The 25799-nt window shown below is 41.2% G+C and overlaps 1 protein-coding gene across 1 annotated transcript; it reads right to left on the bottom strand.

Moving 5' to 3' along the window:
* Positions 1-254: 254 nt before the first annotated feature.
* Positions 255-25384, bottom strand: LSG1 (large 60S subunit nuclear export GTPase 1). The gene is made up of 14 exons (XM_082460938.1): positions 25212-25384; positions 23433-23559; positions 19464-19584; positions 19198-19284; positions 18580-18666; positions 13469-13529; positions 11671-11847; positions 7621-8019; positions 7091-7192; positions 6801-6944; positions 6236-6359; positions 3754-3833; positions 2232-2405; positions 255-737 (listed from the first exon to the last, which is right to left on the bottom strand). Exons 1-14 carry the CDS (start codon positions 25308-25310, stop codon positions 558-560), a joined length of 1962 nt encoding a protein of 653 aa, XP_082317064.1. The 5' UTR covers positions 25311-25384; the 3' UTR covers positions 255-557.
* Positions 25385-25799: the final 415 nt, after the last annotated feature.

Here is a 25799-nt window from a genome sequence, read left to right on the forward strand (position 1 = left end):
CTCACGGTGACTTTCAACAGACGATTATGCTCTTCAAGGGCTTTTAAAAATCACCTGTGCTAGCCCCTATTCCAAGATCTGATATGCCTTCTGCCATATTAGGGGTGTGTGCTGGGTATGTGTGTGAGGTGGAGAATCACAAATCTCATAATGTGCTCAAAAATCCATCTAAAATCCCAGCATGTTTTTAGCAGATTAAAATTGTTTAAATAATGTGAAATGTCCAAACTGCAGCGTAGCTACATGAACAAATAAAAAATCCATAAGTGGCAATTTAATTTTACTATCTCTTCAAGATATTCCCAGTTTACAAATTACTATGCATTTGTATATATGTTTACACAAATAAACATACATCATTCGTTCCCTCATCTCAGATTCAGCCTCTTACAGGAGCAGGTTTCTGGGGCTCCAAGACGACCCTGTTAATTGGAGTTGGTGCTCTGAGGAGCCCCTCGGTCTTGATATCAGCTGCTGGGTGTGAATCACAAGGGCAGGGTCCACCCTATAGCACCACAGATGCACAGTGCAGATGCTACTTCTGTTGCAGCCCAAGTTCAAGTATCCAGGTGCTTATAGAGTCTACGACTTTTCTCTTTTTTATTTCTGTTGCCATGTTTTTTCCAGGGCTTCCCAGCCCCCGTCTCAGAGCTCACAGTAGCTGCCGTCACCAGGCCACTCCCAGGCTTGTAGCCCATCACGGCCTGGACTCCTTTGGTCAAAGCTCTCACATTTTCCTAGGAAATAAGAGAAAATATTATTGGCGATGTCAGCAGTCTCCTTTACAGGATATACACAGGATTGCTTATGGAGAACTCCAAGAGAGTGCACTTCCATCTCTCACTGGTCCTCTTTCTCTCCCCATTCCTTAAATAAGCTTCTCAGCGTTCTGTCTTCACTTCATTCTCTTTGTCCTCAACTTTGTTTAGTCCATGGCTTCAAACAACATCTATAACTAGACTCAGTACCAGCTATTTTCTGGAAATCTCTATCCTGATATCAAACTTCAACCGGCTGCAACCCAAAGTTAGTTAGAAGCTGACTCTCCATTATTACGGCTAGTGGTATAAGAATCTGCCCAGCCCTGAAGATGGCACACACTCTGTCTTCCTTATCTATCACATACAGCCAGTCACTAAGTTCTGTGGATCCCACTCTCAAGAACTTTGTACATCTTTCCCCCTCGTCTCCATCCCCACTGCTCTAACCCAGGTGTTCATCAGCTTTCACTGGACCACTGCAAGACTCCTCAAATCCAGTGTGCACATTTCTATCAGAGTTCTCTATCCTGTATCTCTCTAGTCCTGTCCTCACAGATCTCTGATGGCCGCCTGTGGCCTGGGGAATCAAGTTCATATTCCCTCACATGGCATACAAGGTCACCTACAACATGGGCTCTTTACTGAAAAAATCCACACTCTCACAACTTTTTGCCTTTGTTCATGCTACTCCTTCTGCCTGGAAATCTGGCCCTCACCGCTTCGTCCAACTGACACATTTTTATTTGTTCCTCAAAGTCCAGCTTAAATATCACTTCCTTTCTGTAGTTTAGCAAGTATGTGGAGAAATTAGAACCCTCACACATTGCTGGTGGGGATGTAAAATGGTGCAGCCACCTTTGGAAAGTTTGGCAGTACCTCAACTGTTAAACTTAGAGTTCCCACATGACCCAGGAATCCCACTCCTAATGTATATACCCAAGAGAAATGAAATATATGTCCACACAAACACTTGCACATGAATGTCCATAGCAGCATTATTCATAACAGACAAAAAGTGGAAACAACCCAAATGTCCAACAACTGATTAATGGATAAACAAAATGTAGTCCATCCATTCAATGGAATATTATTTGGCAATAAAAAGGAATATAGTACTGATACATAGGTGAACCTTGAAGCCGTTAGGCTAAAGAAGCCAGTCACAAAGGACCACAGAGCGTATGATTTCATTTACATGAAACATCCAGAATAGACAAATCTTTATATAGAGAAAGTAGATTAGTGGTTGACAGGGGCTGGGGGCAGAGGGGAGTGGAGAGTGAATGCTAATGGGTACAGGGTTTCTTTTTGGAGTGAGTGGTGATGGTTACATAACTCTGCAAATATCTTATAACCTACTGAACCGTATATTTTAAAAGTGTGCATTTTATGGTATGCGAATGTTATTTCAATTAAGCTGTTATACAAAATGTACTGGATCAGAAGTTAAAGAAAAACTTCAAAACTTACCTGATGGAAAAAAATTTTGTCCACTACATTTTCAATCTGATTTGCTTTTTTATTTCTGCGCGGCTGCATTTTGATTTCCCCACCATTCGCTTTTTTCTCTAGGAGTCGCTGGTGTTGATACTGAAAGGTCACAGGATCTCTTCCAGGAGGAGGATAACAGTACAGGAGTTTACCCTGCAAAGACAACATGCATGGTAACTGCACATCCTCAGGGCCATCTGTGTGAGAGTCCACAGGGGAGGCCTCTCCACCGTGCACACTCTGATGGAACTTTTGGCCTTTTGACAGCTGAGCTGAGTTTTGGTCACTGCAACTGGAGAGTCCCAACTTGCACCCCGATGATGATCCTTAGTGTTCTAGAGGCTACCTCTTCCCACAGCTCCCGCACAAGAACGAAATCTTCCCTGTGCCCCCTTTTACCTTGTTTACCGTACTCTTCAGTACATGTATATGATTATACTTAGGAGAATATTTTCCAAAACAAAAGCCAGGACGTAGTGGGACAGTGTGGCTGTACTAATGGGGACACTGGGCCTGCTGCTGTTGTCCACTGGGTGCCAAGTTTCCTCTTTCCACCATAAACACTCTAAAAACTGTGGTTGTTTTTACCTCATCTCCCCCACCCTCCATAGTTTTACAAATGGTAAATGAATAAATAATTCATCTATACAAATATTCTATTAACTGTTTTCCTCCCGAATTTTAAAAGAAGAGAATATGGCTGCCTTCTTTTATTTCTATGCTCCAAGCTCCGCTGATGATGTATTGAGAAGAGGAGGGAATAAAGTGAAATCCTCACAACCAATTAAGCCCCTGGAATGCTTTTTTGTAGAAAGAAGTAGCTTAATAAATAAAAACTACTGGGGCTAATTATGTGCCAGGCACTGAGCTTAGTGGTGTGTGTGTGTGTGTGTGTGTGTGTGTGTGTGTCTCCACACACATACACTGTTCTCATTTATTTCCCATAGTAATCTCATGAGATAGGTACTATTAATTCCTATTTTACTGATGAAGAAAACCCAAAACTTAGCATGTCCTCACTTGTAATAGGAGAATAATACTTCACAGACTTACATATTTTTAATGAGATGACAAACGTAAAACATTTAGAACTATTCCTAGCAGGCCTAGCTTTGAATAAATGTTAGCTATGATTATTATTGTTACTGGACAAGTGTTGGAAGACAGGTATATAAACAGCTACACTACAAGGAATATTGTGATATAGCTGCAGTAGAAACACCCAAGGGCTGGAGGAGATGGAAAAACTGGAGACATAAATTTATCACCTTCACTGCAAAGAGGTATTCAGAGATCTTCATCTCTTTCATATTATGTCAGTCACTTCTATGATTTATATGATGCTAGCTCTCCTGGATCAAGAATATAATTCCAGTTATGTCACAATATCAATGAGAAGATATCTCCTTTATAACCCAGCTGGTTGCCATTACCCTAAACATACGCTGTGGAGAAAGAAGACCTACTTATTCCAGAGGAACGAGAAGCAGGGTTCACTTACATTGACATAATCCTTCAGGATGTAGCGTGCAGATCGAGGTTGGTCTGGCTGTCCATGTGCTGTCATGAATCCTCGCATACCTGTGAGGAGAAATGAATTTTGCAAAACCTAAGTTAGAAAACATCACAACAAAGACAACTGAGGTGATGGAAATCTAGCCTTTTCTGTTATTACACTGTGCATTCTTATTTAACTTTAAAAAAAAAACAAATCAATTAATAATGTAGAAAATATTTTGGTTAGCATTACAAAAACATCTGATAATCCAGAATAGACTATATTGTTACATCTGATCTTCTGACAACCACCTAGCAACATGCTGTGACACATTCAATCTCTCTCTACTCCAGTCATTTCTTCTATCTCTCTGATTTTAATTATTGATTCAAGGAAGCTACTTGTACAATGCTATGTCGTCAATATTATTAGCAAAACCCAAAGCAATAGAGCAAGTTTTCTTATTTAATGATATGTCTACACCTTTTTCAGTTTCCCAAACATACAACGAAGATTCCTTTAATATTAACTCAATTAGAAGGGAGTAGCAGAGCACAGCGGGCAAAAACACAAGCTTTGGCTGACAGGTTCAAAACTCAGTTCCCTCCCATACTAGCTGTATGTTGGCTCCTTCAGTTTAGAAGAAAGTATCAGTAGTTAGAACCGTACACAAAAATACATTTAGGAAAACGGGAAAAAAACCCCTAAGATTAAAAAAAAAAAAAAAAAAAAAAGGATTACAGTAAAACAGTTTTTCCCAAGTAAAACACTGAACCCAACAAAACTAAGAAGGAAAAACATTGCTGGGCTTCCCTGGTGGCGCAGTGGTTAAGAATCCACCTGCCAATGCAGGGTACATGGGTTTGAGCCCTGGTCCCAGAAGATCCCACATGCCGCGGAGCAACTAAGCCCGTGCGCTACAACTACTGAGACTGTGCTCTAGAGCCCACGAGCCACAACTACTGAGCCCGTGCGCTGCAACTACTGAAGACCGTGCACCTAGAGCCCGTGCTCCACAAGAGAAGCCACTGCAACGAGAAGCCCGCGCACCACAACGAAGAGCAGCCCCCGCTCGCCTCAACCAGAGAAAAGCCTACACGCAGCAGCAAAGACCGAATGCAGCCAAAAAAATCCCCCTAAGAAACAAAAAAAACATTGTTTATTAAAGTCATTAACTTCTACAAGGCTAAAGAAACCATAAATAAAAGCTGGGAAAAACATCTGCAGCACAGGTAACAAAGAACTCCTACAAATCATTACGACAAAAACAAAATGATGCATAGAAAAAAGTGATTCTCAGAAGACAAAATGGCTAACAAATATATGGAGAGATGTTGAATTTCACTAATACATTAAGAATGTTTAGTCATCTGTTTTTATAAACTGGTTTTGCCCTCACTCTCTTTGATTTCATCAGAGAGAATCAGATGAAAAATCTTAAAAGACTCACATTCCTTTCAGTTTTATCTGGAAATCAAACCAGATACAAAGTTTAGTACAAAGTCTACCTTTCCCATCTTTCAGGTTAGCACACTGGAGAGGTCTAGATTAGGAAATCTGGGTTCTCACTGAGGCTATGCCTCTGACCAGACACCACCTTGGGCAAGTCATTTCATGCTCTGATTTCAGATTATTTGTCTTATGAAAAGGGGGATGAGAGGTGGGGGAATCTTTAAGGCCCCTTCTTGTCCTATGATTTTGTGACTATAGCAGTCTTGCAACAAGTGCTTAGTATTCATCCTCTTTAAAGTCGCTCAACTAAAGTAAATTCAAGCTCTGATTTTAACCATATAACTGTGGTTTATATCAAATCACCTTTCTCTGCCAGTAAATACGCAAATAACCTGAACTCCTTCCCGGCTGGGGGCAATTCCTTACAAGGCAAGCCACACACGCATGGAAATTTTTTTAACACCGCTTTTTCTTTAGGTAGATACGCGTCTTTCCAGATTACCTTTAAAGTTTGTGTTTAAGGTAAATAAATCACAATGAACTGGAGAAATGACAAAGATAATTCCCATGCAGAAAAAGAAAAAGCCAACATAGCCTTAGATCAGAAGCCCTGTGTCTACACTTGGGTCCTAGGCCTCCTATAGGAAAGGGCCTGAGAGAGCCTGGGAAGATGTGTCTCCCAGGCACTTGATTTCTGTGATGAAGACCTGGGGAAGAGGCAAAGGATACAGAGCATCTCCTTATCTAACTCTAGGATACAGAGCATCTCCTTCTCTAACTCTAAAAAGCACTTAACACTGAAGTAAAATACCACTCAGGCAGTGGCCGGCTCTCCCTCCTTTACTGCTGGACCAAGTCAGCTACCTGGAGGCCACTTGGTGGGCAAGACCAACAGGACAACAAAAATATCAAGCCTGAAAGATGACATGACAAATGCTAAGGAAAAATTCTGAACTTCTACCTTTGCAGAGTATTTCTCTTAGTAGCTATACTGTTATTTTTTGTTCATGTTTTAAAATAAATCACAACTCACATCCATAAGCCGTCAACAGTTCTTCTGATGTTGGAGGTCGCTGGGGATCTTCATCTTCTCTAGGTTTTATGATGTCAATGCCGTACGTAGCTTCTAAAACACGTCTTGGAATATTCTGGCAAACGTAAGATTGTCAAGGAATCCGTTTCTTTGAACTGACCCCCTCCTCCTCCCCATGGTGTCTTCTAAGAACATGGTATTTCAGCACATCTGTGACAAAAAAACTTTTCACCTCTCCAAAGTAGTACGATTACTCGTTAATTTAAAAGACTTTTCTCCCCTCTTTTAAACAAAGCCTTATGCACAATGATCACTTCCAAATGTATCCTTTAAAAATATTAAAATATTATCTCTGAAAACAGACCTTAAAGATGACATTTTATGTAAATACACTATAGATTTGTGAGATGACCCTAATTCAGACATAAAGCACCGAGTCTTCGTTTCTAATCCTTACAATTATGTAAGGAGTGATTATTTTTTCCTCCCCTGTCTATTACCCAGATTTTTCTTAAGCCCTCATATACACATAACAACGAAAATTTTGGCACAGCACAGAGGATATTAGTGATATAGGTGGGAGGTGATCTCTCATCTGGTCAATCGGGAGGATTCCACTGCAAATCATCTCGGCTTTGGTAGAGACAAAGGATGGCATCACCAGGCCTGGGCAGTCACATAAGCAGAGGCCAGGTTCCACATAGAGAGTCTGAAAGACAAGTAAGAGGTTTATGCTGGGCATACAGCACAGGAAGGGAAAGGAGAGCAGCACATGAGTGGCAAAGAACTTCAGAAAACACCCAGAGGGAGGAACTGGCGGAGAAGGAAATACAGAGGCCGATGCTGCAGAAATACCTGAAAATGCTTGGTGTGACCGGGCGTGGCAGACACAGACACCTTCTTATTGCCCATGATGGTGTTGATTGTCGAACTCTTCCCAACGTTTGGGTAGCCCACCTAGAAGGGTGTCAGAAGGAATGTTTACAGTATAAGCTGGCAAGGATCACAGGATGCCGAAAGCCTGCCCTATCTAAAAAGCCTATCTAAAGGTAAGAACGTTGGACTGGAAGTCTGAAGACAGCCCTGAAAGCTCTCATTCTAGTATCTCTTGTAAGTGACGTGACAGGTAGGGATGAACTGGGAGACTGTAGAAGATAATTAATATGAACAGTGGTGTAACCAGTATAAGCCTTGAGAAAGTACATTCTTTGAATTGGGCTTTGCCTGTCACCCAGCCTGCTCCCAGGATGTCCGTGGGCAACAAGAGGGCATCAATGTTCCCTATGACGCCAGGGCCTGACTGATCCCTGGGGTTCCAGTGTAGCTATCAAAGGATGGGGAATACAGACCCTCACGGAACAATTTTATGACATATTTCATCTTACCAGTCCAACAGTAAGTTGTCCATTCTTCACCTTCTTTCCAGAGTGTAGCTGCTTAAAGATCTCCAGTAATTCCTGCTTTGATACCAGGTGGCTGAAGTTGCGTATTTGCCTCTTCTGTGGGGTTTTCCTTCCTTGAGCCTCAGAATCCACAGTGCAGCTTTCCTGCCAATCCTGGCCACAGGCCTCCTCGTCAGGGCTGCTGCCCTCTTCTGAACACGTCTGCCAATCCTCCTCCTCCTCCTCCCGACAGTCCTCATACTCGCTGTCATCTTCATCACTCCTGGCAACTTCATTAAGTGAAAGATGTTCAGTCTCTTTGTGTAGAATTTCAGCTTTGTCACAACTGGAGTTTCCAAACTCAGCTGTGATGGCTTCTCCACTGTCTCCGTTTACTTCTTCCTGATGAAATAACAGAAACCACAGAAGTTCAGAAGTGTGTAACAACTGCACACTTCACTCTGGTGAAAAACATTCAGAGTTGGTTATCCAAGATGAGCAGAGAACAAGGAAAGTTATGAAGGAGAAAGAAAAAGGTGAATAGAGGGAGAAGATAGCATGAGGATATAACCAAACTATCAACAGTGGTGTCCTCTGGAGTGGTGGACCTTCACTTTACACATTTTTGTATTATTTGAACTCTGTACAAATAACATGTATTACTTTTCTAATAGATAACTCTTTTACCTATTAAAAGAAAGCAGGGGTTTAGAAAAACCTGTATCAAGCTGAACTCCTTGGCAGTACATTTTTTTTGCAATGGGCTGTAGAATAAAACAAAGCATTTCTCATGAACGATAAAACATTTAACATTCTCTTCTCTGCACAAAGCAAGAAGGGTATAATTTGTAATTTGAGCTTCATTGTATATTTGCATTTTCAAAGACAGTGGTTTGCATAGTTAAGCAAACTGCTATTCTTTTATAACTGCCTTTAATAAATCATAGCACCATGGAGCATAGGTCTGTGTGTGTGAAGTATGAGAGCAATAAAACTCAACTCTACGTATGGAAATTATTCACCAACCAATGATTTCCTTTGGAAAGAGAAAGGTAAAAATCATTTACGATTCATGGGTATGTTAATCCTTCTGAATTCCTAGGGATAACAAAGCAGAAATATGGCAATTTATAGTATTACCGATCAGTGTCAACAAGGGAGAACTGATTCAGATTTAGAAGTGATGGAAACCTTCTATCATTTCCAAATAATCTAGCATTACAACGAGTAGCCGCCACAGGAGGGGGCATGATGGACTCAGTTAAACAGGCACCCCACATTTTAGGACGGAGATATTAAAGAAACTGTCAGGGAAAAAAGGTAGGATTTCATTGTCATTCCTGGCAACTCAAAAAGAAATATGGAATTGGAAGCAATTTCTATGATAAATGAGCAACAAATGTAAAGAAGTCACTGTGTGCTCTTCTGCAGAACACAAGAATGTAAACTGAACATGAATGTGTATCAGGAAAACTAAGGCTAGAAGCAGTTTTGGTTCAGGAAAAATGATAAAGGCAACAAAAGGACTTTGCAGTAGTGACATCAAAAATAGAAAGAAAGAAGGGAAAAGTCAGTCTTTTGGGGGAACACAGTGCAATTTAAGAGATGGCCAAGAGAAAACCAAAGTACTCAATTCAAAAAAATGTCCTATTTTTTTAAAATAAGAAAGGTTAAGCAACCATAGAGAAAGAACCAAACTTCAGATAGGTGAGAAAACAGCAAGTATCTATTTTTAATAAGTTCATGTTTGATACTCAAATGACAGATGTGATTAGCTTTATCACAATGGTAGCTGGTTACTTGACTTGGAAAATCATGAATAACAGATTTCAGAAGACCTGGGAGGAATAAATAGGGTTCAACTTTTAAAAAGGAAGAAAGAATATCTTCCATAAATCATGCACTGTTAATCCAGAGTCTGACAGGGAAACAATTCCTCAAGTTAGGAAATTCCTCCAAACAGTTCCTCCCCTGGCAGCAACGGGAGGCAACAAGGGTTCCCTGAGAACAGATGGTGCAAACAAATCCCACTTCCCTTTGCAATCTACTCCTTGGTTGATAGGTCAGGGAATACCACAGATGTAAAAGATGAAATGAATAAAACACATAAAGTACTCAGAATAGTAGTGCCTGGCTAAGAATAAGTTTTCTATGGGTTAGTTTTTGTTAACAGTAATAACAGAATAACTATTGTTATAGCCTTTCAAATATATCTGTATGCATCACACTAAAACGCTTGGTACTGAGCGCTTCTTAAGTCCACAAAAGGTCACAGAGCTCTATCTTTGGCTCCGGTCTACTCAACAGCGTTATCAATGACCAGAAAGAATATATAGAAGGGCCAATACAAAATCTGCAGATGATTCAAAGCTGGAAGAAGAGGAAAGCAAATGACACACACAAAATGATTCTACCTTGTTCCCAAATCACTAATATTTAAGAGGAACAGCATGATCCTAAGCTGAGCTAAAACCAAAATGAATACCTTTTGCCACATGTAAAGATAGGATGAGATCTGCTCAGTAAGTCTTGTCTTTTAAATATTCGAGGGATGTGGTTGTTCACAGGTTCAATGAGCCAAGAGCATAAGCTCCTTTGAAAGGGGGTGAATCAACAAAAACTCTGAATTACTGGGAGTATCCTGATCACAAGAAATAAGAGTACATGTCCTGGGCAAACCACACCTGGAATACTGTACTCAACCAGCTGCCACCCATTTTAGGTGTCTGACACAGGCAGACAGGCGCTCAGGGTGAGGAGTGCTCCGGAGGTCATGTCTATAAGGAGCAGGAAAGCAGACAATGTATCTTCTGCAGAAGAGAGAACAGAGGCAGAGAGGAAGAGGCCTCAGAGCAAAGGTAGGGAAGCTGACTTAGCTTCACTGGACCGAAGAACTTTCTAACCTTGGAGATAAAAAGGAATGAGACACCTGGTGTCTGCCATTTAAAGCAGTCACAGAGACAGCAGGCGACTGCCAGGGAGGTGGAGGGAAGAACTCCTTCACAGAGTTAGAGCTCGCTAACTTGTGAGCTCACCAAGGGAGGGTGCTGTATTCATAGCACCCAGCTCAGCACACTAACCAGTCAGCAAACAGTTGATAAATAGAGGTGAGAGGAAAGGAGGTGGATAGGAAAAGATATGACTTTAAGTCTCTTCCAGCTCTAAGATTCTATTACTAATTTCTTTTCATAGTTGGTTATCATTAATTTTTACTAGAAAATAACTCCTAAACTGTTTCTGTAAAAAGTGGATTAAAAGATACAGAAAATAACATGGTATATCTTAATTTAGGACTACTTCACTTCTTTGTTTTCAAAACAAAGTCAAAAGAGAGTCTAATCAAGTCCAGAGAAGTTACTACATTCAGTTGTATCTGACTTTTTGTTCTGACTTCTCTTAAAAGCAATTACAGGGCTTCCCTGGTGGCACAGTGGTTGAGAATCTGCCTGCCAATGTAGGGAACACGGGTTCGAGCCCTGGTCTGGGAAGATCCCACATGCCTCGGAGCAACTAGGCCCGTGAGTCACAACTACTGAGCTTGTGTGTCTGGAGCTTGTGCTCCGCAACAAGAGAGGCCGCGACAGTGAGAGGCCGCGCACTGCGATGAAGAGTGGCCCCTGCTCGCCGAAACTAGAGAAAGCCCACGCACAGAAACGAAAACCCAACACAGTCAAAAATAAATAAATAAATAAAATTAAAAAAAAAAAAAACAACAAACAATTCTTTAAAAAAAAAAAAAAGCAGTTACATACAAGGTCAGTATGAAACTTCCTATACAATTTTCTGCCTCAAACTAAAAAAAATTAAAAATTATAGCTACTATCAGTGTGCATCATAGACCCCTGGGATAGCAGACTATTTAAAAACCAGAGAAAGCAACCTTGTGACTCACTTTTCTATAGATCACCCGACTATCACAGCACTTAGGGAAAAAAGAAACAAAACCCCACACATCAACAATAAAAAAAAAACAAAAAAAAAAACCAGAGCACACGTAACAGAAGCCAAAATCCTCCTCCTTGAAACCCAACCTGAAAAAGTCCCCCAGGTTACCTTAGAGTCACCAATCAGTTGAATGGCTTCAGACAAAGCCGACCAGAAAATGACTTTCACATTTTCCTTTTCGAAGAACTCGGCCCAGGCACTCCGCTGCTCGGTAGTCAGCAAGTCAGCCTTATTTATCAGAATAACATTCTCCTTGTTGTCATCAATTGTTTTCACATAACATTCCTATGCAAGATAAAGATATTTAGATATTTCTCCAAAAGGGGAAAAATTAGGCTAATTATACTGAAGATCCCCAGCTATGAAAAGTTTTTACTGCCCCCAGTTTTTTTTTTTTTTTAACAGTGGTGGTCAAGGACTATGTTTACACAACTTGCTTTACCCCAAGTCTGTCCCGCATCCTATTAGTTCCAGGTTGCATTTATCAAGTGCTGGCTTGTTCCCAGCACAGATCTGTGAAGGGATGAAACAGAGTTACTGTAGGTAAGGAAGCTTTTTTTTTTTTTTTTTTTAAATTTATTTATTTATTTCATTTATGGCTGTGTTGGGTCTTCGTTTCTGTGCGAGAGCTTTCTCCAGCTGCGGCAAGCGGGGGCTGCTCTTCATCGCGGTGCGCGGGCCTCTCACTATCGCGGCCTCTCTTGTTGCGGAGCACAGGCTCCAGACGCACAGGCTCAGTAATTGTGGCTCATGGGCCCAGCTGCTCCGCGGCATGTGGGATCTTCCCAGACCAGGGCTCGAACCCATGTCCCCTGCATCGGCAGGCAGACTCTCAACCACTGCGTCACCAGGGAAGCCCTGCTCCCAGTTTTAAATCATTCCTAATTTAAAGATTTTTAATCATGATACATTCTATGGATCCTTTCAGCAAGCTCTGAAAAGAAGTTAGGTCATCTATACTTAGAAAAAATACTCTTCACATAAGAAACTGGGAAGGGTAAAAAGAAATGCTTTCCTGCCCAGTTTAAGTATAACACGTTCTTATTTCTTTAAATTATACAGTTCCTCTCTTTAATAATCCTGAATTATTTCTTTTAAGCAAAGTTAAAGAACTGTATAACTAGATTTGTAAGCCAGCAGGGACTATCTTCAAGCCAAGTGATGATAGCTAATAATAATCTTACCTATTAATATAAAAAACTATTTTTGAAGTCTAAAAGGAAAACAAGACCCAGTGATTAAATTAATTCCCAAGCACAGCTCTCCATTAGGAAATACACCAGAAGTATGAAAGCTGAATTAATAAGAGCTTCCCCATTAAGATTGTTATTCACCAGTGGATTTTAAAATAATCAGTACTATTCCTACTCTGGTCCTCAAACAAAAATAGGAATACTTCATGTGTGTTCAGTGTCTTATTAATTGAAAGCCTGTATCACTATTTCTTGTGATCCTCACACCTTAATGATTACCCCCTGTGGTGTTTTACACACTTACTTCATTTGTAAAATACCACAGGAGGTAATAACTACGGTATGAGAAGAGAAAGCTTAGTGGGATGGGTAAGTGAAGGGACTAGGCATACGCTAAAGTAAGCAAAATGCTATTTCAACTAGAGTCTCTTAAAAAATGAGAAACACTGGCAAATGCCTATTAACAAAGTGGCTTCTAAAGTAGAAAGTTCAAGTGTTTGTGCCTTGCTGCAGATGGAAACAACTGTTTGAAGAAAACATCTGTCTAAACAGTCCCAAAATGCAAGCTCCTGACCTTGGGAGGAGCAGGAGGCCAGATTAAACAAAGCTAGAGGAGGGTGCAAAGGCCTGCCTAGGGTCACTGCTAGCGGTGATGCTGTCCTCCCACTGCTGCCCAAGGACTTAAAGTTTGAATCATGTCACATTTTACTTACCAAATCCTCACACCTAAATAGGAGTGGATTTCGAGCATCTACTATCTGGACCACGATATCACTGAAAAACAAACGTGAGATACACCAATCACTGTGAAGTGAAAGGAAATAGTAGCAAACACTTTCCACATATTAAGCACTGATATATTTACCTTTTTAAGGTACAATTATCCCCAGTTTATATGTGAAGAGACTGAAGTTTAGAACAGCTAAGTGGCTTGTTCAAGGTCACCAGCTACTAAGTGAGGGAGCTGGAACGAGAACGCAAGCACTCTGGACCAGAGCTTGTAGTCTCTGATGATGCTTCATTGTTAAAACTTTTACCTGTATCTTCTAGTAAACTCTCCTGGAGAGATCAAAGAGTATTCCAAAGACTTCAATCCAAGGTGAGATCTACTGTACACTCAGTGCCTAGTTTACACTTGTGTTAAGTAAGGCCTCAAAAACCCCTAATATATCACCTGCTCACAGCTGCCACCATCAAAGCCTATATCTTATTTAAACCTAGGGCTGATAAGTGTACATGTAGCAAATCATCATCCACCAGTTCCAAGAATGTGTTTAAATGGCAAAAATACAAAACAGCAAAATATCAACTTAAGTTGCCATAATGAAGCAGGAATGATGAGTCCAACGCCTTCCATCACATGTAAGATGATGTAGCAATATGAAAACTTTCTGCGGCTGACAGCAAGCCCCTCGAATCCCTCACAAATGTAGTGGGGACGACAGCAGCTGAGCACTGTAAGAATAAATACTGCACTTCTCCGGCAGAATCCTCCCTCCCTTCAGACCCTGTGGCTAGGAAAGCTGCTTTAAGGGCCAGCTGTGACCGCCACTGGAAGGAAACAAGCTGTGGATGTGCTACCACCTTCCACCAGTCTCCTCCAAATCCGTATCTGGTCAGCTTTTCCTGAGGTAACTCCTATGCGACTGAAGGAAATGTATTAAATCAAGGTTACCATTTAGGACAGAGCTTTTGACAAAGTGCATTCTCCTTCAGAATAGTTAAATTTCCAGCATGATCTTGTGAGTCAAAGAAACTCACAGACCTGCTAATTTATGACAAATTGCTTTTAAGTTCTCTAGTTAAGTGGGTCCTAGTATTTCCTTCTTTAAGGTAATATCTACCACTTTCCAACTGTGAGGATTTAACAGTAAATGCAAAAATGACTGCAAAAAATGGACAAAGCCTAATGAACTAAAATTACAAGGTCCACACACATTATGTCTACCTACCAAACAGGTAGAAAGAATAACCAGCTTAGACACGCCAGTAAGAAAAGAAGAAAAGTTTAAGGCAGCTTGCTTCGTGTGCTGAATTAGGATGCCTAGCAAAGTGCCTGCTATGTACCGGGAAGGGCTGATGCAACACAATGGAAGTGCCTTGTCTTACTGGAATACAGCGTTCTGCCCTCGGTGCCTCGGCAGTTTCCGCCATTTCAATGACATATTATACATCAAATCTTTTCTGATAACTACTCTTGAAATTAAAGAGGCAGATGGCGTAGCTAGCCTGTTACCAAACAGGAGACATCTGCTGTACAGAACATATCAATAAATATTTCCCATTAAAAGACACAGCAGTAGTCACTTTATTGATGTTTCTATGGGACTCAGATCCACTTCTGTGTGATATAAACTATATTCCCTGAGTCAGAAACATGTTCTCTCTTATAAAAACACAGAGAAATATCACAAAAAAGTAAAAGAGCAAGTAATGCTGTAATCCACTAGAAGCTAGAAGTTTCAATAGTACAGGCTCACTCTGGGGAAACAAATTGCTTATTTAGGGGCATGAAAAGCAAGGGAAGGGCCTTGCTGTTAACCTTGGAAGAACACATATGGCTACCTCTGTTCCCTCTCAAAGCCTGCAAAACATGAAAGCAAAGACTGGAACTCATCAGGACAAAGAGAAAGAAAGAACAGCAACTAAGAAATGTCAGCCCAGCGAGAAGTGAGCCTGTTCACGCCCCAGAGCTCCGAGAAAGCTCAGGAATAGAAGCAACACGTCTAGCTTGCATGGCGAGAGTGAGGTATAGGCCTGAAATCACTCTCAGCAGGGAGCAATTAGGTCCACGCCCCTGTTCCATTCAGCCAGGCAGCCGCACGCCACCCCACAGCCCCTGTGGAGAAAATGAACCCATGCAGAAAATGAACCTGACAGGCTCCTGAACTGGGACCTCAAGCACAGGAGAAGGTGGGAAAGAGGTGCTGTACTGAAGAGAGGAGGATTAAACGTAAGTCTACACCCCAAATGATGGACATGCCCAGCTCCCTTGTATTACACCACCACCTTCAGCCCTGTTCCTGGCAGGAGACAGTCCTCCTCTTTAAGAAACTGACTGATCCTAGGGAAAACACCCATAGATACCGACATCTTGGCATATTCCAAAAAAATAAAATTGATCACTGCTCAGTTACTGTACAGTGAAGTTCACCAGTGGGCAAACTCCACCCAAACAAAAGTCCTGTCAATCAGCTTTGTAATGCTTTGTTCTTAAATATGAACAGACAACAAACATCACTTGACATCAGATGAAGGCCTCTTATGTAAAAGTCAGAAACCAGAATAAGTAGGAAAAAAAAAAGGAATGCAGAGGGAAGACAGACAATAAAGGAAGTAGGAGAAAATCTACAATTAAATAGTAAACTATAAGCGTGCAAATGGGGGCATTCCCTCAAGGGTGAGGTTTCAATATTTCACATTGTCACCATTTATCTTTGGAAATAAGAAAACAGACACTTTCAGCAGTACATACCCCAAATGCTAATGAGGCCTTGAAGGAGAGATTAGCTCACTCTGCTCCCTGGGAGAACCATACTGGGTCTTCCCAAGCCCCATTCAAGCCTGCATGGAGCCCGCGATCAGGAGCAAGCTTCCCCTTTCTTCAGGCTTAGAGATTTGCCTTGCTACTCTGACCTCCTCACATCCCAGGCCAACAGCCCTTTCTGCCCCTGAGGGAGCAAGATGATGGGGGGAGGTATATAAGTGACTTAAAAAAAAAGAGAGAGAGATATAATTCACATATCATAAGATCCATCTTTTAAAAGTGTACAGTTCAGTGGTTTTTAGTATATTCACAAAGTGGTGCAACCATCACCACTATCTAATTCCAGATCATTTTCATCACTCTAAAAGGAAATGTAAATAACTTCTACAAATTTAATCCAAGTCCTTTTTCTTAGTAACGGTGCTAAATGTGCTAATATTCTTTCCCAGAGAATCCCAGTTAAAGCGCCCTGTTTCCTAATGTTCTTATTGGGTATATTTTATGGACTAAACAAACAAACAAACAAACAAACCCACATCCTAAGGGCTCCTTGTTAAAAGCATCATTTCAAATATAAGGTTCATTTATGATCTCCAAAATTTACAAGCAGCTCATGCAGCTCAATATCAAAAAAACAAACAACCCAATCCAAAAATGGGCAGAAGACCTAAATAGACATTTCTCCAAAGAAGATATACAGATTGCCGACAAACACATGAAAGAATGCTCAACATCACTAATCATTAGAGAAATGCAAATAAAACTACAATGAGATATCATTTCACACCAGTCAGAATGGCCATCATCAAAAAATCTACAAACAATAAATGCTGGAGAGGGTGTGGAGAAAAGGGAACTCTCTTGCACTGTTGGTGGGAATGTAAATTGATACAGCCACTATGGAGAACAGTATGGAGGGTCCTTAAAAAACTAAAAATAGAACTACCATACGACCCAGCAATCCCACTACTGGGCATATACCCTGAGAAAGCCATAATTCAAAAAGAGTCATGTACCACAATGTTCACTGCAGCTCTATTTACAATAGCCAGGACATGGAAGACACCTAAGTGTCCATCAACAGACGAATGGATAAAGAAGATGTGGCACATATATACAATGGAATATTACTCAGCCATAAAAAGAAACGAAATTGAGTTATTTGTAGTGAGGTGGATGACCTAGAGTCTGTCATACAGAGTGAAGTAAGTCAGAAAGGGAAAAACAAATACCGTATGCTAACACATATATATGGAATCCAAAAAAAAAAAAAAAAAAGTGTCATGAAGAACCTAGGGACACGGGAATAAAGACGCAGACCTACTAGAGAACGGACTTGAGGATACGGGGAGGGGGAAGGGTAAGCTGGGACAAAGTGAGAGAGTGGCATGGACATATATACACTACCAAATATAAAACAGATAGCTAGTAGGAAGCAGCCGCATAGCACAGGGAGATCAGCTTGGAGCCTTTTGACCATCTAGAGGGGTGGGATAGGGAGTGTGGGAGAGAGGGAGACGCAAGAGGGAAGAGATTTGGGGATATATGTGTATGTATAACTGATTCACTTTGTTATAAAGCAGAAACTAACACACCACTGTAAAGCAATTATACTCCAATAAAGATGTTAAAAAAAAAAGGTTCATTTATGGAATCCTTATAAATAATTCATACACTCTTTGACAAAAATAAAAACCTTTTAGCTATCAGGATATGGAAAAGACTTAAAAAATCTCACAGTCTCAACTAATCAAAGGCATTCTCTTCTTTTCAAAGCCCAATTAAAACAAATCACTCCTTAATTTCCCCCAATACTACTAACTGCTCCTTCCTCTGCTCTGACTCAGCCCACTACCCTCTCTCTAATACAATAGGAACCACACTCCAGTTTGTATTTTACTAATACCTTAGTGCAATGATTCCATTTCATCCAACTGTATGTCCCTGGAGCTTGGCCCTTTTCTTGGCCTCCCCCATAACATATTTGCTCTTTGCAAGCAGACACCTACCCCTTTCCCAGCCATATTTTCCGTATTACCGGTAGGAACTCATACACATTTGCTGAAAAACTACAGGTGCTTCAGAACTCATCTTACAGAAGATAGTCACCACTCTTGCAAGTTTATCAATGTGTTTATCTAATAACAAAAACCCCTTATATTTAAAAAGAAATATAGTATCATACTTTCAGGTTTTATAATAATTCTCAGTAGCCCCGTGCATAACTTGATCCTGTCCCCTCAGTGCCCCCCTGGGCTCACAAACATATATAACTTCCCAATCTAATATACCGCCACCACCACATACTCCTTACACAAAACGAAAACGGTAACCTACCTTCTTTCAATAACCCTCCAGAGCTGGCGCCAAAAATCCAAATTTCTTTCAAATGGAGTCAATATCAGGTCTTGTTCCTCTTCCAACCTGGTTTTAGAACGAGAAGTTTATACCTCTGCCAGATTATAATAGTAGGGTTCAAGTAGTATAAACACCCAAATTCACTGCATTAAAAAAATAAGTACACAAGTATTAACTGTCAAGTGATTTTTATATACTTTCTGCTGAATCAACATGCAAATCAAATGCAAATTTTATACTTAAGCTTTTTAAGCCCTGAAAGTTTATTTAACACACGAAGTGACATTTCTCCCAGACACCTCTTCCTGGAAGAATGCTCCAGAGAGCAGTGATCAACTCCAGGGTGACTAATGGCTAGAGAAGGGTATGAAAAGGAGAAAAGGCCAGGAATGGAGCAATCAACTCACCATCTTTGTGCAAGGATGCATGTGCACAAAGCAATGTGGTTTGCACACACACCAATTTGCACTTATAAGATGAAATCTACCATTTCCCTTTTAAAAGAACAAAGCCTTCAAAATGCAAATAGCAAGGCAAGCACACTAAAATGCCTAACTCAGAATTTCAAGGCAAATCTTCCTGTAGGCTAACACTCACCGGACAAGTTGACGTCTCCATTCTAGAAAGTTATCTTTCTCTGCCTGTTTGAGTTCTTCTGGGCTAGTTTTTTGGTCCCACTTTGGTCTGCAACAATCATAAAGGAAAAAAAAATTCCACATGAGTTACCAAAATAATATAGGAGATTGGGATTTAATAATAGCAGCTGAGAAAAGAAAGCAGAAAAACGTGAACACCAAATAAAAAATTTTATATTTAGTGGCCTTGTTATGCCTTTTAATGTCCTATATTTTTATTCAACTCACCTCCTTGGGATACACAAGAACTGTTTGTTTTCTTCATGGAGTTTCTTAATTCTCTGGTTCTCCTCAAAAGACAGTAGTCCAGTTCTAGCCTCAGGAGGCACAAATTTAATATTAAGCTTCTCTGTTCGTAGGAAAAAAAAAGTACTGTTATTTAAGAGGAAGTATAGAGAGTGAATGTTGGTCATTACTTAGAAAACTAAAAATATGAGCACCTAAAACAGAATTTAAGCTTTCTTGATTTAGATAGATTCCCCTAGCCTTGAATTAATTATAATTTCTAAAGGAAGTTTTCTAGCCACCCCCCAAGAAAGAATACAAGAACAGATCTTTACTAAAACTTTCAAAAGATCAACCACTTTTTCAAGTACTGATTTTATAAAACTCCACATGCTAAATGCATTTCATGGAAACAGAAGCAATAAGAGTGGGAAGGGATTGTAAACATTCATTACAACCAACCTCCTCATTTTACATGTGGAGAATAATTGTAAGCCAATGGGAGTGAGGGGGAAGCAAAGATTCAGCAAGGAGACTCACTCCAGTTAGAACTGGTAAAGTACTACACAGCTATAATTCATATGAAATATTTATGAACATCCACAATTAAGCTATATAAGAATTCAAAGGAATAAAAAAACGTCCAGTCTATGTATGAACCAGAGACCTCTGCTCTAGGGCTCTATCCCCCTCAAGTTGCTCCAGGCCCCTCTACTGTACCACACATGGCCACCTAGTCTCCTGGGCAGGTGACTCCACTGAGATAAGCACCTGAGAAGCCAGCTAAGCTTCTTACCGAAATGCCAAGGGGAGGTCCTATCCAAGGATAACAGGACATCTTCAGCAATGTTCCTCTCAACCTTTAAGCAAAGACTGCAATCTGCTACCCTCATTGGACCACCAATACTGCACGGTCCAGTCACCTAGCGCAGCAGTCCCCAGCCTTTCTGGCACCAGGAACCAGTTTCATGGAAGACAATTTTTCCATGGACTGGCGGGGGGTGGGGTGGGGTGGGATGGTTCAGGAGGTAATGCGAACGGTGGTTCAGGCGCTAATGCGAGCCATGGGGAGCCGCAGATGAAGCTTAGCTCGCTCGCCCACCGCTCACCTCCTGCTGTGCGGCCCAGTTCCTAACAGGTCGCGGACTGGTACCCAGGTTGGGGACCCCTGACCTAGAGTACAGCCAATTCAGTCACCATTCTCATTCATGTCATCCTCAACCAACAGTCAGAATACCCATCCCTTTAGCCCCATACTGGATAATTCTTTCACATTATTTCCTCCTTCCAATGGTGATCTCCCACCCAGTGTTCCCACTTTGCTTGGGCCAACCTCTGTAAACGTCTCCAGCCCCTTGATTCTTTCCTCTTCTCCCAGTGTACCACCCAGCTTGCAGCTTCACTTCTTTCCCTATTTGGCTAAAACCACATGGTCCATCCATTCCACCACTCTCTGACCAAACATCAAATTCCTTAGCCCACTGCACCGAGCCAACTATCCATTCTCGTTCTCATTCAGCAATGATGCTGAGTTCTGCTGGAGGTAATCACACAATAATGCAGCCACCTGTCTGGACTGTTTTTACTACCAACACTTCTGACACCAAATGTGTGGGTTTTCCCACACCAACAACCAGTTCTCCAACTCTCCAGACACCAACTGGGTGTCCTACAATTCAATTCTATTCTGACACTAACTATCAAGTGACTTCCCCACTTCAGATGCCAAATCTCTGAATGTATTTTTATGGAGGCCCCATAGATTAAATCATTGGCCACTGGTGATTAACTCAATCTCCAGGACATTTCCGCCCCCCAGTGGTTGAGGGAGGAGTTTCTGAAAGTCCCAACCCTCAAATCCCAGGGTTGCTTCCTGTGGCAATCAGCCCCCACAAAGAAGTTACCTAGGGGCCCACCGGTCACCTCATTAGCATAAACTCTAGTAAGGCTGCACGGGGCTTATTATGAACAACAAAAGACACTCCTCTCACCCTTACCACTCAAGAAATTACAAGGGTTTTAGAAGCTCTTGTATCAAGGATCCAGAGATGAAGACCAAATATAAATGTATTTCTTATTATACCACAATATCACACCTTCCCCTTACTTGCTGAACATAAGAAGTGAGTACGGCCTGTGCCATCTTTTAAAAGTAAAGAGTTCCCAGTGAACACTTAGCATTTCTCATTGTTTTGCTCTCCTTTGCAAGGTCAGGGATCCATCCATGTGAGAACCGGCTTAAAAACCATGGACCTAACCTGATTCAAAACGCACTCTGTACACACACACACACGTACAATTTTGCCTGCAATCTGAGGGGTTCACAGACAGCTGAAACTTGTAGCCTCCAGGTTAAGTCCCTGGCCCTGTGTGTCCAGGAGACAAGTGCTGTCTGAAGGCCACAGAGAGTTGAGACAAAATTCTATCACTTCTACATTATTAAGGAAAAAGGGAAAAAGGCATGAAATTAATTTCAATGAGGAATTCTTACCGATTTTTGAAAGGCTTATGGAAATTTCATTATGTAGGTATGTAGGTTCAAGTCATTGGTCATTAGTGATTAACTTAATCTCCAGCTCCTCTCCTCTCCCCAGTGGGGCTAAAAATTCCAACCTTCTAATTATACTTACATTGCTCACAGGACCAACCCCCATCCTGAAGCTATTTAGGGGTCCTCATTAACATGCAAAAAGACACTCCTCACTCTTCACTTACTCCACCCCCTCCATAAAGTCTGGTTTATTCTAGCCCACTAAAAATCTTGTTCCTATTCTTTTCTCCATTCTTCTACTACTACTATTTCAGTTCTGGCCTGATTCTCTTGCTGGACTAAAGCAATAGTTTCCTAACTAGTCTTTCTTCCTCAAAATCCATCAGTGATCTTTCAAAAAATGTTTCCTACTTGCTTACATCCCTCTAAAGACTCCTTTAAAGCCCTTATTCTCTCCTGGCCCTGGCCCTCCTCCCTAGTGTTTGTGCATCACATCCTGTCCCCATGTACTTTAAGCACCAACAGGGCGAAGCTCCTAACCGTTTTCTGAACAAAGTAGACTGCTGCTCAGATCTTAGTTTCAAGTGCTCTGCCTGCCTGTGTATAATGTCCTGTGTCATCTCACCTGTCCTGCTAACATCTACTCATCTTTTAAGACTCAGCCCCAGGGTAAAGCTTGCCCTGACTGGCCCTAGTTTTCCTTCAGACAGAAATGAACACCAACTCCATCTTTTATGACCCCATTCCCTGATACAGACTTCTTTTATAGCACCTTAGACAAAATTCTGCAGAAACAAAATTTGTCTTAGTCAACACCATACTTTCAGGAGCCAGTACAATACCTGAGAGTAGCTGGGGCTCAATAAAAGCATTTTGAACAAATGAATGAATTTGCTAAACAACATAATAACACTTATAATAAGAGAAGAGCAATAGAGATGGTAGTTTATAATGCTGTCTCTGTGCCAGGTAGTTTTCTAAGTGCTTAGAAAAAACAAAAACAAAAACAAAAACAAAAAAAGGGAAAGCAGTGATTAAAACAAATTACATGCATGGAAAAATTCACTATTATGTGTTAACAAGTGCTTTAAAATACAATTCAAATTGCCTAAGTTACAGCAGCAGGCCCAGGATTTTGCTTCTAACAATGGTATCAGAAAACATTTTCTGAAAAATGTTGGTATTGTCACTGTAATGTTGACTGGTCTCTTTCCTTATGAGAGACTGAGGTTCTTGAATTTGATATGATGATGGATAACCTGAAGTGTCTTTTAGAGCTGAATTTGAAAACTGTGGCACATTCTGTACCTCCCAGTTGAGTTCATCTGGACCTTCCCACACTGCTTCTGGGATATCTGCCTTTGGATTAAAGACAGCTCCTTTATGAGTTTGGTAGGATCGGCAAAACACTTCCAAGTAGACCTATTTGTATATAGTCAGCAAAGACACAAATGTGCTGTAGGCACTCAGCAACAACTTACCAGCTACAAACTCTGTTCCTGCAAGTTCCGCAGTGGCAAGGAAGTCATCCAGGGAGCTCTGTTCAGTCACGGACTGAAGATTAAGACGACCCCAATCATAGCCATCATTGAGTTCACTTGTGTGCAACTATGAATAAAACACAAGGTGGTAATACAGCTGCTCTCCTCTGCTCTTAACATCCAAACTAACTCCCAAGTAACTATTCTATGGTCTTGAGGGTGGTATCAGCCCCTTTAGAGTCAATACTAATAACAGTTAACATTTAAATGAGCACTTTCTTACCTCATGATAGTTACTCTCTATTTATTTTCTCATTTTATTTTCAAAATCTTTTAAGATAAATTTTATTGTATCTCTATTTTACTGATGAGGAAACAGGATTAAATTAGATAAAATAACTTGCCTATAGTGGCAAGCTAATACGTGGTAGAGGTAAGAACCTGAACCCATATACCATATACTCTGGTCCTGGCAGCCACTGTTAGTCACATTTTTTTGATGGAGACCCACAGTAAGAAATACATTTCACATAGTGACCCAAATGCTGTGAGAAACTTAGTGATACAACCGTGTACCATTCAGTATAGTAAAATGGAAACAAAGGAATCCTGAAACAAAGTTACTTTATTACATGCCACACAGACTGGTATTTTCCTGAATTCTATTCTGTAAGGTGAAAAACCTGGCTAGTTGCGAGCTACTGAACTGATTTCCAGACACAACCCATAGTTTGATAAGATAAACACCATCCTAAGCTCTACACTCTGTACAGGTGCAAGTAAGTGAAAAAATTGAAGGTTAAAAGGCTAGGTGGTTTGCCCAAGGCCACAGAATCAGCAAAAATCAGCATAAGGATTAGAATCCAGTTCTTTAGAATTCATAATCGAATCTTCCCACTGCTTCCTAACGGGTACATTAACAACAAGTTGCTTCAAAATCAATTAAAATTACTCGTAATCTAATGTCCAGAGTAACTCTGACCTGATGAATATTGATGAGCTCTGTATGCTGTTTACTCTGCAGGTTACACAGATGGAAGTTAGATGGTGTGAAGTGCACATGGATAATTAGAGACACCTTTGACTTTGCACAGATTCTTACAGAGAACTTCGTGAGTTCTCAAATACATGAGGGAATGAATGTCAAAATGACAAACACAAGTCAAACTACTTCATCCGCTTTTCAAGGATCCTAAAAATGATGATCGTTCCCAGGCCCAGGGAACTATTAGGCCCGCCGAACTTTGGAGATAAGTTGTTCAGCTTTGAGTGAAACCACTAGGGAATAAAAAGGGTGAAGCAGGAATCTGAGTTATTTTGTACTTCTGGTACCAACCAGCGGCTATGGGAGGGTCAATTCTTTGAACAAATGAATACAAAAAGTAGTTTTTATGTCTTTCCTGTGCAGAAACTTCCAAACGCTTCCATGGCTTACAGGGCAAAGACCAAACTTTCATCCTGGCATTCCAGATCTCACTGCAACCTCATCACCACCACCTCCACCTCTGGGCCCTGTGCCTTGCTAGAAGGAGGGCCTGTTTATCTGCCTGGGAGGCTCTAAGGGACTTGAACATTTGCGCACTGTGGTATCCGCGGGGAGTTGGGGGGGGTGGTCCCAAACCGACCCCCGCGGTTAACGGGGGACAACTGTATTCATCCTTAGAAACCCTATTTTGGCATCATTTGCTCTGGAAAATTTCCCTGTGACCTCTGACCCCAAGCTTCACAGCTTTCAGACTCTCATAACTAGACAGACTGGGAAAGATGACAACGTCTTACCCAGGAGTCGGTGGGACGATGGCTACGGCTCCGCTGAACTTGCTGGCGGATAAGAGCCCGGCCAAGGGTCCCAGCCTCCGGCGCTCTCCTCCGACCCATAGCTGCCCCGTCGGCGCACGAACCTTCCTTGCCGGACCCGCTCCTGTTTTTTGGACAGTTAGACGATAGATCTCCGGAAGTGACGTATGAGCTAGCCCAAGTAGTTAAGGCCCGAAGTTGAAGGGAAACACAATAATTGTTTCAAATCGTCACTTATATATCTAATATTTTCCACTATGATGGAAAATAAATGTAAAGTGGTCTGAGGACTTAATTTTCAATGTTTATTCCTAGGAATATCTCAAATTTTGATAAGTTGATTAAATTAAAAGAATGGTACCTTCCAAACTTGTGCATCCGTCTTTAGCGTCCGGTGTAGAACTAGGAGACTTGGAAAACATGGCCGTTCATATTCGGGATACTAGCCCCGCCTCCCTGCTACTTTCGTCAGAAGGAGGCGGAGGCCCGGGTGAAGGGTGTTCCTGCAGCGCTAGGTGGCGTTGCTTCCTGGCGCTAGTTTTCGGCCGGTGTTCTAAGGTGTGTCCTCGC

The sequence above is a fragment of the Balaenoptera physalus genome (assembly GCF_965194825.1).
Source record: "Balaenoptera physalus genome assembly, chromosome: 4".
Classification (NCBI taxonomy): domain Eukaryota; kingdom Metazoa; phylum Chordata; class Mammalia; order Artiodactyla; family Balaenopteridae; genus Balaenoptera; species Balaenoptera physalus.

What these genes read in the sequence shown, in the direction of transcription:
- LSG1 (XM_082460938.1), bottom strand. Translation starts at nt 25,310, where the DNA reads ATGGGTCGGAGGAGAGCGCCGGAGGCTGGGACCCTTGGCCGGGCTCTT. An exon ending in TTCTTGTGTATCCCAAGGAG is followed by an intron (nt 19,285 to 19,463) that starts GTGAGTTGAATA and finishes TGATTGTTGCAG; the next exon opens with ACCAAAGTGGGACCAAAAAA. An exon ending in TATTTAGGTGTGAGGATTTG is followed by an intron (nt 11,848 to 13,468) that starts GTAAGTAAAATG and finishes TATCTTGCATAG; the next exon opens with GAATGTTATGTGAAAACAAT.